The following is an 18781-nucleotide window of genomic DNA, read 5'->3' on the forward strand; positions in this document are numbered from 1 at the left end:
TTCCTAATCTAACCTTGCTTTAGGTTTTTCTATAATTCAGAACTGACCTATATGCTGTGTTCCTTGGTCTTCGTGATGCTATTTATTTACTAATGGTCTCTAACAAAGCACAAAGACCTGCATAGTATTTACACTGAGATGAAACTACAAAGACGAGTACTCTGTTTACTATTCAGGTGGCTTCTAAGACAAATGGTTGCACTGGATTTTATTTGGGGGTTTCAGATTGAAGGGAGCTGAACAGAAATGTACACCACACTTTACAGATTTAAATATGTAAATTATGAATATACAAAAAATAACCTCTACCTCATTTTCCTTCCGATTCACAATAAAGTCTATCCCATAGATTCCAATCAAACTATATCAAAATTGGAGGTTATACAGTGACAAAATGGTGAAAAGTTCAACTGGCATGAATGCCATATTTTCCCATAAGTGTTTTGTTCAGTGAAAGTGTTTCATGTTGCGTTGCAGGTTCGACCAGCAGCGCCGCTTCCAAATCCACCACCCAAACTGTGGTGCAGGACGGAGCCCCTCATTACGCTGAGGCCGACATCGTCAACTTGCAAGGCGTGACTGGAAGCAACACGTACGCCATCCCTGCGGTGACTATGGACCTGTTGTCTGGGAAGGATGTCGTAGTGGAGGAGTTCCCGCGAAAACTGCTCACATTTAAGGAGAAGCTGGGAGAGGGCCAGTTTGGAGAGGTGCGTGTTCTCCAATCCTTTGCTGCCCTTGCAGCTTCAGATAAAAACGAAGCACTAGTCAGGTTCAAACCCCCGCTTTTCTCTGTCCTCTGTTGGTGCAGGTACATCTTTGTGAAGCAGAGGGAATGCAGGAGTTTATAAATGAGGAGTACTTGTTCGACGTCCCGGAGGGCCAGCCGGTGTTAGTGGCCGTGAAGATGCTCCGTTCAGATGCCAACAAGAACGCAAGGTGCGCTGCCTTTATTGTCAGAGCTGGAAATAGAAAGACAAAAGCAAATGTAAGGTTATCATTGAAGTGACCCATTTAAGACTAACCTTGAGCAACTTGCACAAACTGTTTCGTGTCATCAGGAACGATTTTCTGAAAGAGATCAAGATCATGTCACGTCTGAAGGACCCCAACATCATTCGTCTGCTGGCCGTGTGCATCTACAGCGACCCTCTCTGTATGATCACAGAGTACATGGAAAATGGAGATCTCAACCAGTTTCTGTCCCGCCACGAACCCGAGGGCCAACTTGCTCTCCTCAGCAACGCACCTACTGTCAGGTCAGTGAGGGACACATTGCACTGCGTTCCACGTGTAGCGCTGTCTGTCCATCTGAAGATGAGGTCTCTCATCTCTCCTCCAGCTTCAACGACCTGTGCTACATGGCTACCCAGATAGCCTCGGGGATGAAGTATCTCTCCTCCCTGAACTTTGTCCACCGAGACCTGGCCACACGCAACTGCTTGGTGGGGAAAAACTACACGATAAAGATAGCCGACTTTGGCATGAGCAGAAACTTGTACAGCGGCGACTACTACCGGATCCAGGGCAGAGCGGTGCTGCCCATACGCTGGATGTCGTGGGAAAGCATCCTGCTGGTAAGGCGGGCTTCTGAAACGCGGCTTTGCCCTTTGTCACAGCTAGAAGTATGAAAAGCCTGACTTGCGTTTTTATACAAGGCCCCCTAAGTCAGTACTGTTTCAGAACCACGTACAACGCAATACCTTTGTTTTGGGCAGGGTAAATTCACCACAGCGAGCGACGTGTGGGCCTACGCCGTGACTCTGTGGGAGATCCTGAACTTCTGCAAAGAGCAACCCTACTCCCAGCTCACCGACGAGCAGGTGATAGAAAACACGGGGGAGTTTTTCAGGGACCAGAAGCGACAGGTGAGGGTAAATGAACGGACTTCGTTTCACCGACAGAAACAATTCAGTCGCACGTTTCATTTCTCGCTCCTGGTTCTTGCAGATCTACTTGCCTCAACCTGTGCTGTGTCCGGACTCGCTCTACAAGATCATGCTGAACTGCTGGAGGAGGAACGCTAAGGAGCGGCCCTCTTTCCAGGAATTACACAGAGCCCTGTTGGATTTACAACCTTAAACCCCGAGTCGTGTTTAAGACACTTCTTTCGAGTCTGTGCACATCTCTGGAGAAAGCGATGCCGCATACACTGTCCAGGTCAAAGCTCTATTCATATTCGACACAAAGACAGGATGGGAGGCCACCTGCTGGCTCCAAGCTACATGTTGGGGGACTGAATACGGTTCTAAAGATTGATCTGTGTTCCAGTTAATGCAAAGCTTTTTTTACTAAGTATAACTTTGGACAAAGTACTTCACCGTCGTTCAAAAAGGGAGGCATGAACTGTGGTGCATGTGTGGAGGAAGCCAACATTTAAATGTAGCAAGAGACATTCAGCACTTTTCAAACTAAACACAAAAAATAAGGGAATTTATATTTGGTCATTTCTTTCTATGTTGTAGCAATATTCTTGGTGATTAATCTCCTTCCGTTGTGGAGTTTATTACCCTTACAGTAATGCCACGTTTATAAGGAAAATGCAGTTGTGGGATGAACAGCAGAGTTGAGCCCGGGAAAAACTTGCCTAATCCTTTCTCCTAGTGCCAGGCAGCTTTGGGGGAGTTAATGTGATGCTGTGGAGCAGCATCTACCTCACTGGGGAAAAAAACAGACTTGTTATCATCGGTGAGCCACCTCCATAAATTGGGAGTGGACAGGATGGAGCCTCTGTGGGATTAGTTTGGGTGTGCAGTTTATTCCTGAGGCACCAAAATAACCGCCTTGGCTGATTTAAGACAAATGCTGGTTGACAAATGGGATGCCAACTTTTGGGCTGGGATGATATAGAAAAAAAAAGCATATCGATAAAATAGAAATCATCAAAAAACTCAAAACGTTTTAAGTGCAGCCCTGACCATTTTATGCTATTTTTAGATACAGAACACACAAACACATAAGTCAAACTCAATGCTTTATTCAACCGTCTTTTTTAACAATACTGCCATTTTTCTAAACTTGCAGTCCCCTGAAGAGGGCGGAGCTTGGCGACGGAGCGTTCCTGGGTCTGCGTTTGTGATTGGTTGGGAGGATGTAATCACTGTAGTATCAACCTACATGATAGGCTAGAATGCAAAAGGAAGGAAAACTGTTCTTCTATTGCACTTTTTATTGACTTTTATTTTTTTCCTATCGCACCACACGTCTATCGATCGATATAATTATAGTTACTGAATTATCGTCCGGCCCTACCCTCCCTACATCAGTGTGTGATCACGTTGGTGAGCAGCGTGACGAGGAGGTGCCAGGCTCTTTTGGTTGTCCACACTCTGCTGAGGCCCCAGTGTGTTATATGAATAAACCTCGAAAATGCCAATGTCTCTCGTTTCACCAAACTTCCATCATCCAACCCTATAGATGCCACCAAACAGGACTTCATAGCAGAATAAGTTGTCTGGCATTGGCAGAGAGGATTTCAAACACCCTTTCCGCAGTCCAAACCACATACACCAGGGTTGTCATTACCTCCTCTAGCAATGCAACCCACAAATGCACGATGCTTACTAATGTGCCATCAGTTAAAGGGAGACAAACAGCCATTGCAATGGTATAAGATTTGCTGCCCAACAGTATTTTTATAACACAGAAATAATTGACCAGACATAAGTGACTTTACTCTTTGCGCAAGGTTTATGTGTAAATGCAATATTTGTAATAAGAGGTTTATGCATCCCATGTTACAGTGTTTGAAATACTGCTTTCTTGTCTTTTCTTTTGGAAGACTGCTTGAATGTAGAAGGGGAAAGTGCAGAGCCAACAGTTACGTTCATATTTGATCATATTTCAATAGTTTCATTGAATGTTCAGAGAAGCAAAAAACATTCAGAGTAGAAATAATAAATGCATTATCTTTCATCTCCCTGCCATTTTCCTCCAGTAGTTTCGACATAACGTGTATATGACTGTGTAATTTCAATAGCTATGTTTAAATTTCATTTAGCAGTTTTCGTATCCATATTTATATATTGACTTGTTTTTGCTCTGTTTATGTATTGTTCATAGATATGCGTAAGAATATGCACTTAAACTGGGGTGTCATAGTTGATTCATTGCAGTATTTCTGCGTCTTTGATTTATGGATGTGTTTTTCTTTCTGTTGCAAACCCTCTGAAGCTAACCACAAACTGTAAACAGCAGGATCCTTTTGTTGCCGTGGATTATACTCTGAAGGAAGCTTGTTGGAAATTCAGGCTAGGTGATAGTCATGTGATGTGTGTTTTTTGTTTTTTTTAGAAGAACGTGTTTGGTAGGTGTGGTTAGAAAGAAGTCTGTGTCCTGCAGGGTTCCTCCTCTGGATGGAAAAGATCAAAACGTTTGATCCAAGTATTTTTCAAGAGATAGGTTTGTAGAAGAAAACTCCTTGTGGAGTGTGGAAACGTTTGTATTTGCATCCATCCAGAACTCTGCAGAGATACATGCTGTAAACTTAAAGGGATCTTTTTGTTACAACGCGTCAGAAACTGGTCACTAGTGGGCTAAGTTTGGAAAAGTGTGGAATGTGGTCATGAAAAACTTGTCGGTGCCCTGGTTCTAGATGTTTATGGCTCTTTTTCAATGTCATGGAAGCAGATGAAAGTAGGACTCTCACCATAATAATGCGTATTCTCAGATGATTGTAAAGGGTACGGTTGATCAAACTTTCCTGAAAATGAAAATTCAAACAGCTTCTGACTGCACTCATGTGTTGGGAATTCATGCAGCCTTTGTTTCATTTATTTTATCTAACATCTGTCCTTGCTCTCCGCTTTTGGGGCTTTAAACACAAACACAATCATCTCACTTCTCAGAAAATTGTGCTTCTTTTTCTACATATCGGGGCAGAAAAGATTATAAAGATATCCAGCTCAGGTTCAAATTGATAAACATGTCAGCGATGTTCATCTCAGATTCAATTCTCATTGCCTTCATTCTCCTTTCAGCGTTGTTACAAGTTCAAAAACACATAAAACATCCTCACAGAGTACTAGTTTCTTTTCTTTTTAGGATATCTCTTGCCGTAAAATGGATTGCATTTCTGAGTAGTTTTGCATTTCTGTGAGATTTTATTACATATATGTTGCAAACAAAAGTTAAACCTTGATGGGGAATACCCAAATAAAAGTCCAAACTGGAGCTCTTGTCGTGATTCTTTTGTGTGGCCACGTCTGGTTCCTGTGAGCTAGTTCCTGAGTGGGCGGGGCCTAGGAGAATGAGCTGAGCTGTATTTAGATCCTGTTGGCTCGAGCTGTGTGACAGTATCCAATCAGAGGAGGGAGGTGGAGCTTAAGGATGACTCCATACAATAGAAAAAACAGGAGTTCCTGAAACAGACACACAGAACCCGTTTCGTGTTCCTGCTGTGTTAAAGGTTTGAGCTTGGTCAAGATGAAAAAGGTGGTTTTGGTGACAGGAGCTAACAGGTAACAACCCTACACATGACTGGTATTAAAATCAATGCTCATATCTGAAATCCAAAGAAATAATTTGTTTTGAGACCTGTACTGACAGATATTGAGTGAAAGTTCAATAGTTTTAGACAAGTTGTTTTTCTATTTAAGATGGTTTGTTTCAACTTTGTTGACCTTTTTAGTTAGAGATGCACCGAACTTGATGTCAGAGCTACTAATATTATAAACGGGTGACCTGCTGATGCCGATTTCTCTTTAAGAACTAGACAGCTTTAAAATATTTATTTCTAGCCTTCTTGTTGTGAGCGGTCCTTAATGTTAGAAAAGTATACTGGACAGGGATGTTACACTGTGTGTGAGAGTCATGGTGAAATGAGGTTTTACTGTTTTAAAACAGTGACTAACTGAGTTGAATCTGACATTTAAAGCCACCTTTATAACTAGCAATAAGCGTTATTCTCAGTAGCCTTTGTATTCTTTAGAGCAGGGGTTCCCAAATCTTTCAGTCTGTGACCCCCAAAATAACAGCGCTAGAGACGGTTGGCCTTCTTTTGGCAGGTGGGATATTTTTTAGGAAAATTCTAAGAATAACAACGTAATATTATAGGAATAAAGTAGTACTTTTACAAGAATTGTTGCAAAAAGGGACAGCCTTCCCCCCTGCGTTAAAATGAGTAATGTTGAGCATCTTTTCACAAATAAAGGAATACTAAATCTTTTAAGCACATCAGCATCGAATCATCTCACGACCCCCAAGAAGTCTCTCGTGACCCCCCGGGGGGGTCCCGGCCTCCACTTTGGGAAACCCTGCTCTAGAGAATGGTAAACTCTTACCTTTAAATCTCCACAGAGCTGCAAACATGTTCAAATATAAACTTTTCCATAAGCAGATAGAGGTTTACAAGCCACTTTTTTTGACTTTTTTTTTTAAAGCAACTTTGCTTTATTACGTGTGGCCTTGTCATTCTCCGAATCGCACCAGGTTTGTTTCCCCCTGTGGATGGGGAATAATAACTGATTTCCCATCGTTACTGAATAAGGAGACGGCAGTGATGAAGTCCCAGCACTTTTATTGAGAAACAGAGCAGAGATCACATAGCTGGAAAGTAATCGCACCCCACGGTCCCGCTGCAGTCTGCGTCTGCCCCGTCTCTCCCCTCCTCGCTTTCGGCTCTCCCTAATACTTGATAGTGGCCTTGGCATGAGACAAAACAAAGACAGTCTATCCTAGACAATCAACATCCCGCACAGTAGCTACGCAGCATTTGGCCTTGCAATCAGCAAACAGTGGATCTCATACACAGCCATCATGTCTCCATGCCTCCTATATCCGAGTGGCGTGAGGCCATAGTGACTTCAGAATAACATTCCCATAACACCCTCTTCAATGTTTCATAGTTAGACAAATGTCAGGCATGAAACCATCAGAATTGCAGCAGAACAAATTGCTGAACTAGCAAAATAACAGCAGCTGCTGTGTTATATCAGCCTCAATGCACAGCAGACATGACAATGCCATCTTTCCTTCTTACAGCTTCTGTGCTTCGTCTGACTTTTTAAAACTCCCCACTGATGCTGGAAATAGCTAACCTTGAGGTTTCTTCATGCAGTGACAACTTCCACACCAGTGTTGTGGTTAGCCAGACCTGATAGGGCGTATGGTGCTTTCACTTACTGGAAAAAATGTTGGATTTTTGTGTGAACGACAAGTTGAGACATTCCTGTCACCAGCTGATATGTTAGTTAATTTCTAAATATTTCCTGTTAATTGAAGAATATTTGATTCTAATTGGATTCATGCATGAATCCTATCAATGCTAATATGCCTAGTTTTGTAACCATAATATTAAAACAGACTGTTTCCCTGCAGGGGTATTGGCCTGGCGCTGTGCGAGCGTCTCCTCTCGCACGACACAGAGGGTCTCCTTCTCTGCCTGGCCTGCAGAAACATGCAGCGAGCTCAGGCTGCACGCTCTGACCTCCTCGCCTCTCACCCCGCAGCCCAGGTGGACGTGCTGCAGATGGACACCAGCAGCGTCTCCTCGGTTCTCAGTGCTGCACAAGAAATCAAACTCAGGTGGGAGGATGGACTTGGCATCATTGACACTTTTCCCAAAGCTTGCAAAACACTTGTGTGACAGTTTATTTTTTGTCATTTTAAGGTATGACCGTCTGGACTACCTCTACCTGAATGCAGGCATCATGCCAAACCCAGAATTTGACGTAAAAGCCTTTTTTAAAGGCCTCTTCTCCAGGTACACCACCTATTTCAGTCTCTCTCTTGCTCAAAATTCATAAATAAATACAATTAAATTAATAAAGTTTTTCACACAACTTTGTCTTTAAAGAATAATTAAAAATTACTACTTGTTTTTAATAGTTTAAAAAGTGACCAATGTCAAACATGTCCTTACAGCAACGTCATCACTATGTTTGCCACCGGGGAGGGGATTCTGACTCAGAAAGATGCCGTCACTCCTGATGGCTTGCAACAGGTTTTTGCCACCAACCTCTTTGGTCACTTCCTTCTTGTAAGTCGGCACAAAATTTCGGACTTTGAAATAATCTGAAATTCTTAGTCTGTTTTCAGCAAGCCTCTGGTTTTCTGCAGGCAGATTTGTTCTTGTCAGCTCGTGTGTCCTTGGGGGACAAAGTAAGGCTGATATTGAATCCGTCTGTCACTTAGCAACAATGCTCATTAAAAATTAACAGCACACCGAGAGCCTAAGGTCACTGCAGACGTTATTCAGCTCAATTTGCGTTTGCAGGGGAATTTTTGTTTGTATTAAGTTGCCATCGAAGAGTGCTTTGTGCAAGGTTCCCGCTCGATTGGGACGGAATGACTATAAAGATCTCTCTCTTTGGAGACTGCTGCTATGACCTTTATTGGTGACTTTATCAGAGACATGGCAATTCCAATTTTCTTTGATGTCTGACCATATTGAACGATTTTGACATTTTTAAAAGGGACAATAACTACATAAAACAGAGAAAATCTGCTGCAGGTTCTTTGATGGAGAGATTTTTCCTTTTTTATGCATTCAAGCATATCCCCAGCCATTATCTAATATGTATTAAACTCAAAAAGCCACATCAAACCATGTGTTTTTGGTCGATGGTATAATAGGCAGAAACATTATTTTTAGTTCTGAGTTTGAATGCAGTTAATGAATAAAAAACAATCAGATTGTTCAGTTTTTCACCTAAAAAGGGGAATAAGCTGATTGGGATCTTTGAGCATTTCCAGCATTGACTCCTTGTTTTGAACCAGGTTAGGGAACTGGAGCCGCTTCTGTGCCATGCAGGCCGGACCTCCCTGCTGGTTTGGACCTCCTCTAGTAATGCTCACCATTCCGCCTTTAATCTCGAAGACTTGGAGCACCGGACAGGCACTCAGCCTTACAGCTCCTCAAAATACGCCACAGACCTGCTCAGCCTGGCTCTCAATCAACACTACAACAAACAGGTCGAACGTCAGTGAGGGAATGTGCTTTTTGTCGTCATTTAATGTTAATGAAATTCATCAACACGCATCTGATTTTAGGGATTGTACTCATCTGTCATCTGTCCTGGTTTTGTGATGACAAATCTGACCTACGGCATCCTCCCATCGTTCCCAGCCTTTCTGTGGACCCTGCTCATGCCTGTCTTCTGGCTGGTGGGTTCCGCTCCATGAAGCATGAGAACGACAACACAAAAAGTCTGTGCTTTTCCCTCATAACAACAGACATTCATTTCTCCTGTCTCCAGATCAGAGTGTTCACCAACACGTTTACTCTCACGCCTTACAACGGAGCTGAAGCTCTGGTGGGTAAAACAAAAACATCATATGCAGAAACAGTTTTCTGGAAATTCATGTTCTGATTTCTGTCCTTCGTGTCAGTTTTGGCTGTTTAGGCAAAAGCCCGAGTCTCTGGACCCTTATGCTAAATACCACAGCTTAACGTCAGGGCTGGGAAACAGCTACACCCGACCACATAAGGTGCAGCAAGTACCTGCAGATGTTTTAAAAATCTAAATTATGTCAAAAAATAATCTGTAAAACACTAAATGTTCTGTCCTGTTTTCCACCTTGCAGATGAACATTGCTTTGGAAACATCAGAGACATTACACGTGAAATTACTTCAACTTGAACGTGAAATGAGGACAAAACTGTGTCAGAGAGAAAAGGAAACACAAACTGCAGACCGTTTACAGAAGACCTGAAGGACCTAAATGATGCCCATTCATTTCAAGAAAGAGGATACCATTTTTCATCGGCACTTTGCAGGAGAGTTCATACCCGTTGACCTATTCTGTATTTTCTCCTGCAACCCCAAACTTTAATATATATTTTATTGGGATTTTTTGCGTTAGACCAACACAAAGTGCTAGATAATTGTGAAATGGAGGGAAGGGGATCCATGGTTATCTGAAAAATAAACTAAATATAAGCATTTAGAAGTGTGGCGTGCATTTGTGTTCAGCTGCCCTTGCAGAACCATTTTATGTTGCAATTTGCTCCTGCAAGTCTGTTGTGTTATATTTCAGTCAACTTTGGACACCTATAAACTGCAGGGTTTCCATGCTGTGCTTTGCAGAATACCTCAAACATAGACATATTGAATAAAAACCAATCAATTGGCCATAGATCGGATTAATGTGATTTTGAATATGTCAAAAGGAGGGTTGTCCTGTTGGAAGATGAACATCTGACTCGGTGTCCAAATTCCCTGGCCAGCTTTCCAGACCTTGCATGACTCTATTTAGAGGCAACAGAGGGGGGGGGGGTGAATGCAAATACATGCCACATTTTCAAAACCATTATTTCTCTCCCACTTTACAATTGCCCTGCTTTGTGGTGGCCCTTCACGTAAAATCAATCCATTAAAGTTTGTGGTTTGATCGTGACCATGTGAAAAGGTGATTAATTCTTTAGCAAGGCACAGCATAAAGTAATGTAATTCCCCCCTAATTCAGATTCTTTATTTCACACAGACAAAAAGGAAAAAAATAACAAACAACACATATTCCCATATGTATACCAAAAGAAACTCAGGGTGTTGCAAAAATATATAAATAAAGAAATCATAAAAAATGTATACATACCATGAAATCAATTAGGTACAACTTAAAAAAAACAGATCCGGAGATGCTTGTCTGAATTTCCAGCAGAATGGGTTCTTTCAGATTAGAAGCTTGTTTTAATTCTGGCTGAGGTATGATTTAGCAACACGGACGCACATTATTTGTTACTTGTTGGAAAAGGTGCAATATACATGATAATTGATGCAATGCCTTTCCTACGGAAACATTATGCACCTCCTTTACAAATGGGAAAACAATTCAGAGGAACGTTACCGGTTTTCTGTACGAAGTTGGCGTCCGTGCGTCGCGTCATTTACGCAACCCAGGAGGGACTCTTTGAAATCTGGTTATTAATCCCCAAATCATCGAGACAAAATGCAGCGCCGTCAGACAGCAGGCTGTCATCGTCATCATCATCGTCGTCGTCATCACCCCAGAAGTTCACATATGTGCTCTGTGTGAGCGTCTCCGCGGTGGACGGCGGTGCGGGCACCTGAAGAAGCGCGGCGGCGCACCTGACATCCCGCTGGGGAGAAGTCGGTGCGCACATACAGCTGCGTTCCCCAGTTCGGTTTCCAGTGGCGCTCTCTTCCTCCCCTCCGCTCACTTTCGGATTGCAGAAAGCCCACACCATTCCGCAGAAGTAGATGAAAAATGTCCCCATAACCAAGACCATGAGCGCATAGGATTCTATCATAGCTTTTGCCACTGGAGACGTCATTTTTCTCTTTAGGAGAGCAGGAGGATTAAAAGGAGATTGTGTTCAGAAGCGACCGTCAGCGCATCCCCATCGTGATTAAAGGGGGCTGGGCCTTTAACGAGAGAGAATCTGAAAATGCTTGCGTTTAAATGAAAGTATATCTAATAAAAACTGATTATTTTATATATTTCATCTTAAATATAATAGATACATACATACAATTACAAATTCATTACACTGATAGATCCACCAAATTTCAATTTGAGTACATTAGTTCAGTGGGAAAATATAACATAAGTAACGGTGTCTTATTTCGCTGTGGGTAAGATATATGTGAAAGACAAAACATGGCATTCAAGTGAGATAGATGTGCGTGGGTATTCATATTATTATTATTATTATTATTATTATTATTATTATTATTATTATTATTATTATTATTATATCTGGCAACCTCTGCCATGAAACAAAATGGGTCATTAACGGGTCGTTATGCAGAATCAAACATGGCTCCATCAGTGCAAAAAATGGTTCAACGGACAATCACACTTACTGGATCTAAACTAATAGAAAAGCTTAGGGCTGAGCTGAAGAGAAGACAGCACTAGAGCAGAACTGGGACTACAGGATATACACATTGTATGAAGAGTCCTTTGTATATAGGATATGCTGTAACCATATTAGTCTTCTCTCTGTCATAAGAGAAGACTAATAATTGTCTTATTAGAAAAGAAACGGCGTGCCGACAGTTGTAGTGGTAGTGCTCAAACTAAAATATTTATTATTTGTTAATACGTGTAACTTTATTTTTTTTCTCTACAAGATTTAAAAAGTTTGATATTTAATGCTGCATTTAAATTTGAATGAAAAATAAATAAGATTTTTTTACATCTTTAATGACTAAAAAATTGTAAAATCGCCAAAGACAGGAGCTGAGTTTATTTCTACAAAAAGTATGATTGCTGCAAAGTTTCTGCATTTCTCAAAGAGTAGAAACTATTTGGTTGAGCAATTTCCAATAATACAGATGTCCTCTCCCGACAAACTGTATAAACTACATCTTGATGTAAAGATCCCACACTCCAATGATGTCTTTTAACCACCATGTGCTTTCACTTTTCAGTCGTTTTTTTTTTTACTTCTTTTTGCCCAATCTGAATGAAAGAGTGAACAAATATCCCACAAAAAGTCAATAAAGACTGCTATGCATACACCAATAGTCCAGCAGGAAATCAATTTGAGGAAAATGCATATTAAATCGTTTATCTTAACTTGATTCTGTCATCGCTAAATGCGACCATTGGTGGACTAATCGCCAAAAGCAAATGTGCAGCCAATAAGTGTGAAACAAAGTTTACTTATAGTAACATTTAAATGTCACTTCGAGCTGAAAGTATTGTGGAAACGTGTATGCAGTGTGATTTGTTTGTGTAAACTATTTCAAGAATTAGGTCAAACTATTTTATTGTCCTTTTCTGTTTTAGCTCAAATATCCCTAATTTTTTACTATTGTGTACTTCAAATATATCCAAGCACAAGCTATTTATCTGCTATTGAACCATTAAAAGTAGACAAACTGCTGAGAAAAGCACTTCTGGCAACTACATGGTTCTTTCCTAAAATTCAAAACAACAACAGAGTGCAAACCGGGGCGACCATGCCTTCCCATGGAAATGCTTCAAGGTATTTGCATTATGGGTAGTTGAGTTTTTTGTTCATCTAGTCCCTGGCTACTGCCGCGGCTGCGGGTTTCCATAGAAACTACACAACCCACCCGCACGAACTCCGAGGTCCCGGATGTCTACCGTGCCGGAAGAGAAGAAGGTCCTTTCCCAGCCATCTTGTGGCTTCATCTCGCGAAGTGTTCGCACCAAGCCTCGTAGAATCGGAGGAAAATCCTGCAGAAGGGGCGCCATCATGCCCGGACAAATGCAAGAAGGTTTTGGCTGTGCCATAACCAATCGGTTCGACCAGCTATTTGACGACGAGTCGGATCCCTTCGAGCTGCTGAAGCAAGCCGAAGTTAAGAAGAAGAAGGAGGCTGCAGCTCCTGGTGCCGCCAAGACTGCAGCGCAGGCTGCCAAGCAGCCCAAGAAGGAGTCCCAGAAAGAAAGAAAGGCCCCGCTGTCCGATAAGAAGGAGGAAACCCAGGCTCCAGTTACCCTTAAGAAAGATGGTAATATTTCACACTTTGGGCTTTTATGCGTAGTCTAACGGCAGCCTAGAGAGCCAAGCTAACATGCTAAGTTGCTCGGTTACCAGCTAGCCGTTACACTCGGGCTCGGTGACATGAGGTCAGGCTTAATGGCCTCTTACTGCCGTCGATAAATGACATTTGCATTAACAATGGCGTTTATTCAAACGTGATTTTCTGCAGGGTGTGCGAAGCTGCGGCCTTGCCAGGAAAAGCAGGTTTGCGGCCCAGGTAGTTTTAGCTCCCTCCCCCCCCCACACCCCCGGGCCTGGTCGACCACAGAGCCTTCACTGGCAGCATGCTTCAGTCCGATGCGTCGCTCGGTCCAGGCGTCGCTTCAAGCCAAACCACTTGTTGCCGCTTTCCTCGCGCCTTAAAGCGAGCGATAGGTCGTAAGAAGTTAAAAACGTGCTTAAATACCCGCCGGAGCGCGCGCGACAACGGCAACACGTGCAGGAGGCAGTCGATCGGCGTGAGATAAGTCAGGGGAGGGAGGTTTTTGTTTTGGCGGATTTTCTCCGCCGCTGACACGAGGAGCCGCGCGGCTCGCGTGGACCCGAACCTCGTGGCCGAGCAGCAGCGTTGGGCGCGTGGAGGCACAGCCTCCTCTCTCTTTACTTCCTATTGGCGCACAATAAACACCCTGCACGCGGTCGACTCGCAGCAGTTCCTTGGTTAATTATTTGGTGTCATCGGGCAGGAAAACCGTGTTTCCCTGTGCTTGAAGCAGCACGCGGTTTTTCTCTTTTTTCCGCTATCTGCTGAATCAGTTTTTTTTTTAAATGCTGGTTTCCAGGTGTTTATTCATCGTGTCCGACTGACAAGTAGGATCGTATTTATCTGGCTGAGAGAGGAGGAGACAGGTGCACTGATGGTGGTTCAGCCAGCTGCCTCCGTGTAGTGGAGGGTCTATTTCTGTATCAGGCGATTTAGTCAATGGGTGGGACTTGTGTTATGCTGGGCTGGTGGCTCTGACTCAAGGAAGGGGGGGGGGGGGGGGGGTAAAAAAAAGTGGGTCACTGATAGTCCCATGTAGATCTGGTGAGTTAACTGCATGACAAATAAAAAGTAGGGATGCACATCTTAATAAAGAGAACTACCAACTAAATCCACCACGCTCCTCTTTGTGGACCGCATTAATTGGAATCATTTGCTCCACTTAATCAGAACAATGATGTTTCCTTATCTGTTCCTCACTCAGCGGGGGTGCCGCAGCTCTGGCAACAAGGCCCAGTCATCTAATCGTCCCTTTTTGCGGTTTAATTCCCAGGTGCTGGCATGAGGAGAATGGCCAGGAAACCAGAGGGTGAAGGCTCCAGACCTCAGGGCGGCCAGGGAGAAGGACGGCCCCCCGCAGACAGACGGCCCGTGGACCGGCGGCCGCCCCGTCGCTTTGAGAGGCCTGCCGGCGAAGCCGCAGAGAAACCCGAGGGCGGCGAATTCTCAGTGGAGAAGTGAGTTTGGACTTCTGTCTCACACCAGCAGGCACGCATGGGGGGGGGGGGGAGAGGTGACCCAAAGCTGATGCACGAATCGCACAGGGTTGTCCGATTCCACATGACTTTAAAACTATTTTGGAAGTTTTTATTGAAGCCCATGCTATATATATCTTTTGACCGTTTTTTAAAAGTCTAATAAATCAATATTGTCTGAAAATGAAAAAAAAAATAGTCTGTAAACGCCATCTGGCTCATAATTTAAGATGAGAGACGCACCAATCGGTTGGCCGGAGATGAGAATTGGCCAATTTTGCCTTGATCTTCAGATCAAATAACAGATCAATCTAATTGTTCCTTGTTTATTAAATTCATCAAAACTATAAAGTCACCACATCTGGGCTGTAAATGCATCAACCAATGGGATATACTTACACTTTCTGAGCTTTAGAATCACCTAGTGAAGGTTGGGGAAACATGCGCTGATGCACAAATGGGGATAATCTTGTGGTTCCTTCAGTTCCCGTTGGATTGAAAAACTATGACCTCTATCAAGGAACCTGTAGCACGCTTCCCCTCCTGTTATCCTTAGAGAGACATCTCAATCTGCAGATCGGATCTCGCCGAAATCAGAAAGTCGTGTTAGTGAAGAATAGATTTAGTGATTGCATCTGTGTTATTTTTTTATTATTTGCAACAAGGAGGGAGTGACGAGAAAAGTTTAGTTGGTGACTTATGAACTGCTGGAGTTCAGGAAGCCACGCCTGATTTATCATTTAAAGAGATGAATATTTACAAGATGTTGATGTGTAAATGTTCTACTTTTTTTTAGTGGACAAGAAAATTACTAATTGTGATGTTCAAATTCTCCACAATTATGATTAAAAATGTCATGTGCCTGGCTTTATTCCTCAGGCCTGTTGGTGATAGGCCAATGAGGGGACGTGGCGGCGGCAGGGGGGCCCGTGGCGGCAGGGGCCGCGGCATGGGTCGCAGCGACGGATTCGACTCCAGAGGAAAACGTGAATTTGACCGACACAGTGGCAGCGACCGATCGTAAGTGTCGTCCTCGACAGTATGCAACGACCCGGGGTGCTTTTAGCTCTAAGGCCTTTGTGCACCTTGTGATGCAGCTGGTGTTTTTATCATGATTGATGGTTTGGGGGGGTATTCTGTCCCTCTCCAGTAGTCTGAAAGGTGAGGAGAAGCGTGGCGGAAGCGGATCTCACAACTGGGGCACAGTCAAAGACGAACTGAAGTGAGTGCTTTGCTGAAGGAGCAGACGGGAGACTTGGCGGGCGTCCTTTAAATAACGCGGCAGTGTGAGCGCAGGATGTCGACGGCTAACTTTGGTTTTGTCTGCAGTGAGCTTGACCAGTCTAACGTCACCGAGGAGAACCCAGAAGGAGAAGAGCATCCCCCTGCTGACTCTGAGAACAAGTAAGTTCTCGTCACACCTCCTACCGCTCCGAAGCCTTCCCAGCAGAAACGACAGCGCTGAGCCTCAGATACAGGAGCTGCTGATGTCCGTGCTAACATCTATTTGTGTTTGTGTGTGTTGAAGGGAGAATGAGGTCGAGGAACTGAAGGAAGAAGGCCCTAAGGAGATGACTCTGGATGAATGGAAGGCCATGCAGGACAAGGAGCGGGCCAAGGTGGAGTTCAACATCCGCAAGGCCAACGAGGGAGCTGATTGGAACAAAGGATTTGTGCTGCACAAGTCCAAGGCGGAGGTAGGTCGCCTCCAGCCACACCACACCTCGGCCCGTCTTTCACCCATGCTGCTCGCACCGAGCAAGTGATCATGCTTCAACAGGCAGGTTCCTGACGTCGGCGTGGCATTGGGTATTATTTCCATCAGTTCTTAACTTTCAGTTAAAATCACATAAAATATGGTAGCAAACTAAACTGCAAACTGATCTGAGGAGTTTTCTTTAAAGCTGAGCCCAGTTGTATTTATTAGAGCTGTAACTAAATTATGTGGAACATTTTTATAGTGAGACGTAGACCTAGACTGAATACTGTTATATTAGTTTATAATAAACCCTGATAAATGTTTAAATGTCACGTTAAAGTTTGATTTCAGAGGCTGATACTCCGTATGAAGTAGAGCGTGTGGTCAATGTGCATCTTAACCAGACAGTCAAAGCTCTTTAATGACGTTTATTAGTGGAACTTCTGTTGCTGCTGTGGTGTTAATGGGATTATTCTGAACTCCAGCAGGAGAAGAAAGGTGAAGTGACTGAGCTTGACATTGATGATTCCAAGGTAAAATGCTACCATCCTGTGCGTTTTTATAGCGGCTTCATTTAGACGTGCCGCTAAAAACCCTAACATCTTTGTGATCCAGGTTGACGACGAGCCCCACTTCCGGAAACCAGCCAACGACATCACGTCCCAGCTGGAGATAAACTTCGGAGACCTGGGCCGTCCCGGGCGCGGGCGTGGAGGACCGCGCGGTGGCCGGGGAGGCCGCGGGCGCGGAGAGGCCCCGAGGCCGACCCGTGGTGGAGGAAGGACTGAAAGGGTACATAAAGCAGAACGGTACTTGTAAAGCATTTTCATAAAGTTCCTTCCTAAATCTCTGCTGTGCTCGCTCTCGGTTGCAGTCATCTACGTCTGTGCCGAACGTGGACGACCCAGAGGCCTTCCCAGCCCTGGCCTAAGCCGCGGCTGTCAACCCTCAGGCCTTCAGGAGCCTCCTGAGCACCTCCACTACGAGGCTTGCATGTTCCTGGATCCTTCAGCAAAGTCAAATGATGGCGAAGACTGTCATAACTATGACACTCTGTGAGGACTGAGTTTTATTCAATAAAAACCAAACAAAGATGGAAAAAAAAGAAATTAACAAAAAAAAAACATAAAACAAAAGGACTTCTTGCTACTCTGGAGCAGCTTATTGGTAGAGGTTTTGTACTTTGAAACAAAGTAGCAGGGATGTTTTCATACAGTATTTTTTTCAGAGGTTATGCATTGTCCATTAATAAAGTTTTGTAATTGCTGCTTGAAAATATGCATTTTGAAATGTAAGCATAAGAATTATCCTTTGGCGTGGTGAGTGGTGTTGCTTGTTCGCTTTAACATGGGCGCCGTGGAGCTCCTGCATAAGCTCCGCCTCACCGGGTATTTCAGAAGTTACAGCTCCACTCATTGAGATTTATGGGTTTGTTTCTTTTTTTTTTTTTTTTTCTTTTAGCACTGAGATATTGTTTTATATTTTATAGAGAAGGTCTATTCTTGTATGATCTTCAGCCTGTAAATCTCAACTATTTTCATAAATTCTTTCGAAGGCTGTATTTCATATGGTACACACACACACTGGTATTTGCAGAGAAGCTGCCTACATTGGAAACATGCACACAATCTGAAATTTAATTTTTTTACTGAAATGTTCTTGAAAGCTGGTCATTTTTGTGGAACACATTGGGAAAACATCCAAATTTTCTTTTTATACCAGACTTAAATTCAAAAGATTGTCCATGAGTTTGGATTTTCTCGCATTTGAGGGACACTTCTTCCTCATGCTCATTTCACCTTAGGTCATCAGCCATGTGCAAGTCAGTTGCTGCCTTCCTCTTAATTCTGAGCGGCAAGGAGAGAAGGGGTTTTGTTTTTCTTTTTCTTCCACCCCCACAGCTGAGATGTGACTGGAGACTGCTGGAAAAGCTCTGACCCTCTCGTTTACATACTCCACTCGGCATCCTTTCCACAGATGTACCCTCTGCTCCGTTTGTTTCAGTCTGTGTCGACGTTTTCTTTTGTTGACTTGCTCTGTAGCTTCCACGATGGCACCACTGCATAATTGCTCTGAAAGAAATACGGTTGTCCATAGTGCGGAACAACTGAATTGCTCTACAAATGTGTGAATTCTAGCCCTGCTATTAGACCTCTGTCGGTAAATAAAGGTGGTCAACAAAAAGTCATTGTTCTTTCTGT

The 18781-nt window shown here is 43.5% G+C and overlaps 3 protein-coding genes across 11 annotated transcripts in view; all 3 read left to right on the forward strand.

The window, feature by feature from the left end:
- The window catches only part of ddr2a (discoidin domain receptor tyrosine kinase 2a), a 37775-nt gene extending 35104 nt beyond the window's left edge, over positions 1-2671 (forward strand). For all 3 annotated transcript variants that reach the window (XM_036141389.1, XM_036141391.1, XM_036141390.1), the window contains exons 12-17: positions 478-710; positions 812-939; positions 1062-1259; positions 1343-1577; positions 1719-1868; positions 1951-2671. In XM_036141389.1, the coding sequence (XP_035997282.1) occupies positions 478-710; positions 812-939; positions 1062-1259; positions 1343-1577; positions 1719-1868; positions 1951-2082 (1076 nt within the window). In that variant the 3' untranslated portion in view covers positions 2083-2671. The remainder of the gene's footprint in view (positions 1-477; positions 711-811; positions 940-1061; positions 1260-1342; positions 1578-1718; positions 1869-1950) is intronic.
- Positions 2672-5353: 2682 nt separating this feature from the next.
- hsd17b7 (hydroxysteroid (17-beta) dehydrogenase 7) lies at positions 5354-9884 on the forward strand. Of its 3 annotated transcripts, none has more exons than XR_004931703.1 (10): positions 5355-5459; positions 6171-6269; positions 7318-7524; positions 7610-7702; positions 7864-7978; positions 8719-8920; positions 8992-9105; positions 9198-9254; positions 9331-9429; positions 9526-9543. XR_004931703.1 is itself a non-coding variant. In XM_036141392.1 (10 exons), exons 1-10 carry the CDS (start codon positions 5425-5427, stop codon positions 9652-9654), a joined length of 1143 nt encoding a protein of 380 aa, XP_035997285.1. In that variant the 5' UTR covers positions 5361-5424; the 3' UTR covers positions 9655-9884. The 3 variants fall into 3 exon arrangements, 2 of the variants coding, with proteins under 2 accessions (XP_012727090.2, XP_035997285.1); XM_036141392.1 differs by having other exon boundaries at positions 5361-5459; positions 8719-8913; positions 9526-9884; XM_012871636.3 differs by lacking the exon at positions 6171-6269 and having other exon boundaries at positions 5354-5459; positions 8719-8913; positions 9526-9884.
- A 3132-nt stretch (positions 9885-13016) lies between these two features.
- Positions 13017-18768, forward strand: serbp1a (SERPINE1 mRNA binding protein 1a). 5 transcript variants are annotated; one of them, XM_021321049.2, is made up of 9 exons: positions 13017-13391; positions 14680-14863; positions 15761-15901; positions 16032-16103; positions 16211-16285; positions 16407-16578; positions 17069-17113; positions 17196-17372; positions 17455-18768. In XM_021321049.2, exons 1-9 carry the CDS (start codon positions 13133-13135, stop codon positions 17509-17511), a joined length of 1182 nt encoding a protein of 393 aa, XP_021176724.1. In that variant the 5' UTR covers positions 13017-13132; the 3' UTR covers positions 17512-18768. The 5 variants fall into 5 exon arrangements, with proteins under 5 accessions (XP_021176724.1, XP_021176722.1, XP_012727087.1 ...); XM_021321047.2 differs by having other exon boundaries at positions 13018-13391; positions 17066-17113; XM_012871633.3 differs by having other exon boundaries at positions 13018-13391; positions 16035-16103; positions 17066-17113.
- The last annotated feature ends 13 nt before the right edge of the window (positions 18769-18781 follow it).

The sequence above is a fragment of the Fundulus heteroclitus genome, chromosome 9, assembly GCF_011125445.2.
Source record: "Fundulus heteroclitus isolate FHET01 chromosome 9, MU-UCD_Fhet_4.1, whole genome shotgun sequence".
Classification (NCBI taxonomy): domain Eukaryota; kingdom Metazoa; phylum Chordata; class Actinopteri; order Cyprinodontiformes; family Fundulidae; genus Fundulus; species Fundulus heteroclitus.